The sequence below is a fragment of the Petaurus breviceps genome, unplaced genomic scaffold, assembly GCF_028583685.1.
Source record: "Petaurus breviceps papuanus isolate PSGF00001 unplaced genomic scaffold, PetGlider_PUasm1.0 90881, whole genome shotgun sequence".
Lineage (NCBI taxonomy): Eukaryota > Metazoa > Chordata > Mammalia > Diprotodontia > Petauridae > Petaurus > Petaurus breviceps.
In genome coordinates, this window is record NW_027187369.1 from 14,956,166 (window position 1) to 14,963,645 (window position 7,480).

Sequence of the window (7,480 nt, forward strand, 5' to 3'; positions counted from 1 at the left end):
GAGAGAGAGAGAGAGAGAGAGAGAGAGAGAGAGAAGAGAGAGAGAAAGAGAGAGAAACAGCAAATTCTACCCTTCCACTTCCAAAACCATTTCTGTAAAGAACAAAGGGATTGCCTGGGTCGGGAGAGGTCTACCTGAAATGCTAATGATGTGCAATGGAATAAGATAGAAAAGTTCTGGAGGAAAAATAAGCTTGCATGGCTCTGCAGGCTGGGGTTTTGAGCAAAGAAATGCAGCAAAGTTATGTGAACTATAGTGTCACAGTCTTCCTAGCTCAGGGAGAAATGAATCAAAATTCCTTCCCAGAAATCAGCCCTTTCCTGTGTTTTGCGGGGTCCTCTTGAACCCAGGCTCCCCAGAATTCCTCCCCCAACAATACAAGATAAACCATTGCTCATTTTCCTGCTATCACAGATTTACAGCTGGGAGGACCATGGGGGGTCAACTGGTCCAAGCCCCTTATTTTACAGGTGAGGAAAGCAAAGCCCAAGGAAAGGAAGGGACTTGCCCAGAGTCACACAGGTATTAAACAGCAAAGTGGGGATTTGGACTCAGGTCCTGTGATTTTAAATCGGGCACTCTTTACATTGTGCCCCAACCAAGCCCCTCATTTGACAGAGGAGGAATAAAAGAACAGAGGGGTTAAGTGACTTACCTGAAATTTCCCAGCTACCAGGCAGCACAATTGGACTTTTAACACCTAGCCCATGGCTGAAAATCCAGCTTTGGTCTTTCACAGGGCCATTGTCTTATTAACTAATCCTCTGAGGGGGACTACCTTGAGGTACATGGGAGAAACTTAGGTCAGGCCAAGGTGTAAAAATAATATTAGCTCCAAATGAAAACAACATCCAGATCTTTCCTGATGAAAGAGAAAGGGAAGAATTGTTACCCTTTCATCTGGGCAAAGATAGTCATTCACAGCTGATCTGAATAGTATCATATGTCTGGGGTTGACTGTCAGCTATCAATCAAAAGAAAAAGATTATTGGGGGTTCTGGGGCAGATTCAGTGCCCCATGGGATAGTGGACAAGAGATAGGAATGAGGCACACCCCACTGATACCTGCACCTCCCCAGATTACCTTTGGTGCCCTAGGAAAGGCAAGACTTCTCCAGTTAGAGACAGGAGACTGTGATTCAGGGAATTTTCTCATTGAAAATGAACATTGCTTCTTTTGCTGAGCCACGCCCCAAAAAGATCATGACTATTTTTTTTTCAGTTACCTGTAAATCTTTACCTTAGCATATATGCTTTAGTTAAAAGGAAAACCTTAACAATCCGTGTGTGTGTGTGTGTGTGTGTGTCCGTCCGTGTGTGGGTTTAAACAAATGTTTATTGCTCCCTCTAGTGGTCAGAACTTCCCACTTCTCTCCTAAGCAGGAGGATCAGGGTTTGGAAGCATTTGTGAAATAGACGAAATTTGGGGAATTGATCCAGAAAAGGAAGAAAATTTTCCTCCTTAACTCACCACCAGTCAGTCCAATATTGTCATAAACTGGTGGACGTGCTCACTGGTTTCACAACAGGTCTCTTCTCTTCCACAAGCCTTAAATCAGGGATTCTAAACATGGGGCCTGTGGTCTTGGGTTTGGTTTGGTTTAGTTTTTCACATTTTGATAAATGGATTTCAATAGTATTGATTTCCTTTGAAAGCTGATCTATTTTATTTCACTCATTTTAGAATATTATTCTTGAGAAGCGAGTGGTACATAGACTTCACTAGGCTACAGGTTCAGAAGCCCCTGCCTTCGATGACTTTTCTGCTTGACTCCTGGGCCAAACTGGGGAAGAGTCTCTCTTTCTTTTTAGCATCAACCTTAGTTGGCCTGAGTAAGCATGAAGTTAGGCACCTCATCCCATGGGGAATTCCAGGAGTATGATGCCTCCTAGAATTCCCCACTGCCTGGTCAGGTCTGAGGAAGAAGCTTTGGAGACTTTCCTGCTTCATTTCATAGCATTCCAGGTTAAAAGAGACTCAGGGGCCCTCCTAGACAGAAATACAGCTTTCCAACTTTTTCTTCCTGGGTAGAAGATGTCACTGGCTTGTTGGGCCACCATGCCTGATTCTATACTAAAAATCTCAAGTGGCTTCTCCCAGTATCTACTTTATTATCCCCATGGAACAATTCAGGCACTGACAAACTCAGACTCCCTGACAAATAAGGACCCACTAGTCCCCAAACGATCAAGGAAGTCAATCTTTCTGTTTCACCTTGGCTGGCATTCATCCCTTAACCCTACCCTTACCCCCAACTCCTTTGCCATTTTCTCTGGAAAACAGGGATAGAAACAGACTGATTCTGACATGGGAAACTCCCACTACAGGCCCTAGAGAACTCTCCCTTTTCTTCTCAATGGAGCCATGAAAAATTGAATTTTGTTCCTGTTTTGCAGCTTGTCTTCAGTTCAAAATGACATATCAGAAAACCCTGGTGCTTTTCCTCCCATAGGTTCTTTTGAATGGAAAGATTAAAGCATTCTGTGGTGGCTCCATCATCAATGAGAAATGGATTGTAACTGCAGCCCATTGCATTCAACCTGGTGATGAAATCACTGTTGTTGCAGGTGAGCAAAATAGGGCTTTGGACCCTTCCCCCATTGAGATATTGAAATTCACAGAACACATCACATGGCATTATATTAATAAGCTATTTCAAAAGGGAGCAAGCTTGCTATTGCTAATATATGCAAGTGGAAGCTGAATGGCCTCACATTGAGGACATCATAGAGGGATGAGGTGACCATGGAGGGCCTGATAAGAAGAAAGTGCTACCTTCAAATTAGTGTTGGACCTGAAAAATGGGAAGTGCTCCTCCCACCTCCTACCACTTCCATAAGATGGAAATGTGGAGTTGGAGCAAAGGAGACCTGGGAAATTGTAGAGCCCTGGGGCTGGAAGGGCCTTTAGAGATCATGTGACCTGGCTCCTGGTGTTCTTCCTGTGGGATCATTTGGTATAGGATTTGAATCCTTGGAGACCTTACAAGGTCCATGGCACTGGGTGCTCTGTAGAAGTGAGGGGGGAGATCTTTCTTTAGAAAAGAGGGTGGGGGAGGGTAAGCTGTTTCTTTAAGAGGGAAAGCAGTGTAGAGGAGTCCTAGAGAAGTACCAAGGTACTGGTTTAAAGTCAAAGAGGACCTGGGTTCAAATCCTGACTTTGCCATTTACTACCAGTATGACCTCGGGAAAGTCTTCAACTTACAGTTCAGCATCTATAAAATGAGGGGCTGGGGTGGACTAAATGGACCCTAAGGTCCCTTTCATCCTTAGATCTTTGAGCCTCTAGTTTACAAGACCTTGGCTCTGACCCCTTATAACCTAGGTGACCTTGGAAAAATCATGTGCCCTCTCTGAGCCTCAGTTTCCTCATCTGGAAAAGGAGACTAACAATACTTGCCCCACTTCCCTCATAGGGTCATTGTGGGAAGATGCTTTGGAAGATTCAAGACTCTAGAGAAACTTAAATGAGGAAGTGAAATCCTAGGTGCTAAGGGTGCCATATTTTCTTCTCCCAGGTGAGCATGACACAGAAACTGTGGAAGGCACTGAGCAGACCCGTCGTGTTATCCAAGCCATTCTCCACTATAACTACAATGGCTCTGTAGAAAAATACGTGAATGATATTGCCCTTTTGGAGCTTGATGAGCCCTTGCAGCTGAACGAATATGTGACTCCGATCTGCATCGCAGACAAGAAGTACACCAAGACCTTCCTCGAGTTTGGAAAAGGCACTGTGAGTGGCTGGGGCAAGGTCTACCACAGGGGCCGGCCAGCCTCTGTCCTCCAGTACCTGAATGTTCCCTTCGTGGACAGAGTCACGTGCTTGCGCTCTACCAAGGTCAGCATCCACAACAACATGTTCTGTGCTGGCTTTCACCAGGGTGGCAAAGATTCCTGCCAAGGAGACAGTGGGGGGCCCCATACCACGGAAGTGGAGGGCACCAGCTTCCTCACTGGCATCATCAGCTGGGGAGAACAATGTGCTGTCCAAGGCAAGTATGGCGTCTATACGAAGGTCTCCAGCTTTGTCAAATGGATTAAAGAGAACACAAAACGCACCTGAGCTACACCAACTTTCCTTCCTTTCTGAAATGTTGCTTGTTGTTTGGGATTGAGAAAAAAGGCAGGAATGGCTTTGTTCCTAATCAATGTCCTATCAATTGTTGGGTATGAATATACATTATCTCATGACTCTGCTTTTTTTCCTTTTGAACAGAGAGGATTCTGGGTAGAACTCAGACTACACTGGTCTGTATACACAAGGGGGAAATGGTCACTGAATAAATGTTATGCTGTGACAGTGTGATCAGTCCCATAAGGCTGTGAAGCAAAGTTTCACTTCCCAACCTCCTCTGTCCCTAATCCCTCTCCTTGCCACCATCCCTGTGTCTCCATTGCATCTCTTCCCCCGAGTTTCCTTTCTCTACTCAACCCACCTTCCCTTTGTAGATCCTTCCTTGACTCTTCCCCCACCAGCACCTCAGGGCTTTGGGTCTGCCCTTCTCAGAAGCACCTCATGGCTCCAAGCCTTTCCTGTTCTTCCCTCTCTACCCAACCAATGTTACCAATTCAATGGTTTGACCTTCACAATCCCATTTTGTAGATGGCAACCTACTCTGCCTACATGTCAGGTCAGCTCCATACTCTTAAAGAAACACACAAGTAACATGATCATTTCTGTATAAGTCCTCCACAAGCAACTTGTAAAATATCCAAATTCCTGAGGGCTACCATGGGCTGGAGAGAGCTGTCCAGGGTCTCTGCTTCTATAGCCCATCCCTTTATTCCTGAATATACATTGTCCAGTTCCCTAGATGCCCTCTCTAACTCAGGCCCTCCATCGCAAGGTGCTGATTAGATGGCTAAAGCAGTTAGCATCTAGCTAGGTTGCCACCCACCGATTGCTGCCTTGCTTTGGGCACATCTTGGCAGCTGCTGTTTGGGTCCTGAGCCTGTTCATACAGAAGACTTGGGGTGAGGGGATAGGGAGGATGGAGAGATTGTCACCAGGGAGATATGGAATTTTGTTTTCAGAAAAATACAAAATCCTGCTGAAATGCATCAGGAAGTATAGTGAGGACCCAGGAAGGGAGCAAACCCCTTGGTAAGCTAAGGCTGTCCAGCTCTCCCCAGTGAAGGTCTGCTCACCCTGGGTAACTCAATAAACCTATTTGGAAACAGACTCACCACACACAGGAAAAATACCCCAAGAAGCAAGAGAAGGCACCTCCAAAGGGCAGGGTCTTTTCCACATGTCACCCTTGTATCCAGGCACACCTAAGGCCCTCAAGAAACACTTGGCTGAAATTGGATGAGTTGATGAGCCAAACCAGAAATCTCACAGGCCCCACGGGCAGGGAAAACCAAATGTGGGAAGATGGCAGAGTCTAGGACTGAGAAGGGAGAATTCATCCCTAGGCTCCCCACACTCTGCAGTCTATCCATCCAATCTAATTACTGTGCTAGGTGCAGGGAATACAAAACCAAATCCCCACCCTTAGGGAGCTTACCTTCTACTGAGGTGAGGACTCTTAAATTTTCAGGGGTCATAGACCCCTTTGGCAGCCTGATGAAGCCTATGGACCCTTTATCAGAATAATGGTCTTCATGGTATGTTATAGATGAGGAAACTGAAGCAAACAGCAATTAAGTGACTTGCCCAAGGTCACACATAGGAAGTATCTGAGGTCACATTTGAATTTGGGCCTTCCTAACTCCAGGCCAGTGTTCTGTGCACTCTCTCCTAAACCACCTACCATAGAAGGAGAACTTGAAAATGTTACCTATGAAACCAAAGATCCGGATTTCCCAAAGGAAGATAAGGAACTACACTCCTGTTTGTTTCTGACTGTGAACAACAGAGAAGAGACAGTCTTGTCTCCCTTGGGTTGTAGAGGTATGCTAATTCAAGATTCTGCCATTTCAATGGACCTTCCCTGTGAAAGTGAGGCCTCCTGGCCTCCTCAGGGTGATCGGCTGTCTCAGAAGCAGGCCTCTGGTGGCCCCATCAAGCTGTGAGCTAGGGTCCTTGGAATCTGGGGTCCTCAGGGCCTGGCACACAGTGGCTAGGAGATTGGACTTGATGTCACAAAGCCCTGGGTTCAAATTTGACCTCTCAGCCTCAATTTCTTTATCTGGAAAACAATATGAAAACTCTCTGTAGCACCAACTTCATGGGGTTATTGCTGGGTTCGAATGAGATCCTTCATGAAAAGTGCATCACAAACTCTCCAGCACCCTGGAAGCAGTAACTGTTTCTTTGAGATTGGATAAAGAGCTTTGGAGATACCATGAATCCAAGTCCATCCCTCCCTTCCCCTCGGGTCCAGCCTTAGCTTCCTGCAGCCTGAAACAGTCTCCTCACATCTTGACGACCTCGAAGGTTCCCTCCCAGCTTCTGATCTATGATCCCATCCCAGCTTAAGAAGACCCCAGGGATGGCAGCTTAAGAGCTGTGCCCTTGACATCTTCTACCTAGGACATATGCACCAGCCTGTACCAGGATCATTAACGCTTTCCAAAGCACGGGAGCTACTTAACCCAAATGGGCTGAAGCATGCTGCTCTCATATTGGAAGTGACAGATTAAAAGAGAATCCTTGCTGAGTTGGGAGAAGTACATGATTATAGCACAGACATTTCCCTTTGCTGTTTAAGTAGGACTTTGGGGGTCATTCTTGGGAAATCAGCTGCTTATGGTGCCGGGGAAAAGAGAGGGGTATGTTCCTCCCTATTTTTAAGCCCCCTGCATTTTACAGATCAGGAAACTGAAACCCAGGGGAAAGAGGGGTTATATAGCCAGGAAGTAACAGAGAGGTCACTCAAATCCAGGCCCTCATCCCCTGTCACTTTACTATTGCAATAACCCCCTAATTGGTTTTCTCCAACCACTCCCCTCTCTAATCCATCCCTGCCCAAACTGACACTCCTCCTGCCTAGGTTTACTCACACCGATTCACTGGTTGCCTTCATGCTATCCCTCCAAGATAAAATACAATCTCCCCCATTTGGCCTTTAAAGATCTTCACGATCGAGCTGTCACCTGCCTTTACACACCGATTTCGCTATTTTGCATTATGTACTCCCTTTTACAAACTCTTTGCTTCAGCCAAAATGGCTTCCTTGCCATTTCCCAAATTCCCTGCTTCATCTCCCACCTCCCTGCATTTGAATAGGCTGTGTCTCCTTCCCTCTGCTCCTTTCCCAAGCCCTCGAAATGACTTGGTATTTTACATTTACATACCTATCTGTGTCCATTTTCTTTCTCCCCAGGAGAATGTGAACTCTCTGAAGGCAAGAAGTGCCTCAGTTTTTATCTTTGCATATTCAGTGGTTGGCACAGTTCTAGGCACATAGTAAAACTACACTATCCTAGATCTAGAGCATGAAGGGATGCTAGGGGTCATCTAGTCAAAACCCCTCATTTTACAGATGAGGAAACTGAGGCCCAGAGAAGTTATATGATTTGTCCATGGTCA

General features: G+C 45.9%; 1 protein-coding gene across 1 annotated transcript in view; it reads left to right on the top strand.

Moving 5' to 3' along the window:
• Window positions 1-4,306, top strand: part of F9 (coagulation factor IX) — a 48,770-nt gene extending 44,464 nt beyond the window's left edge. Inside the window, exons 7-8 of the mRNA XM_069074164.1 lie at window positions 2,454-2,568; window positions 3,519-4,306. Of these exons, the coding sequence (XP_068930265.1) occupies window positions 2,454-2,568; window positions 3,519-4,066 (663 nt within the window). The 3' untranslated portion in view covers window positions 4,067-4,306. The remainder of the gene's footprint in view (window positions 1-2,453; window positions 2,569-3,518) is intronic.
• The last annotated feature ends 3,174 nt before the right edge of the window (window positions 4,307-7,480 follow it).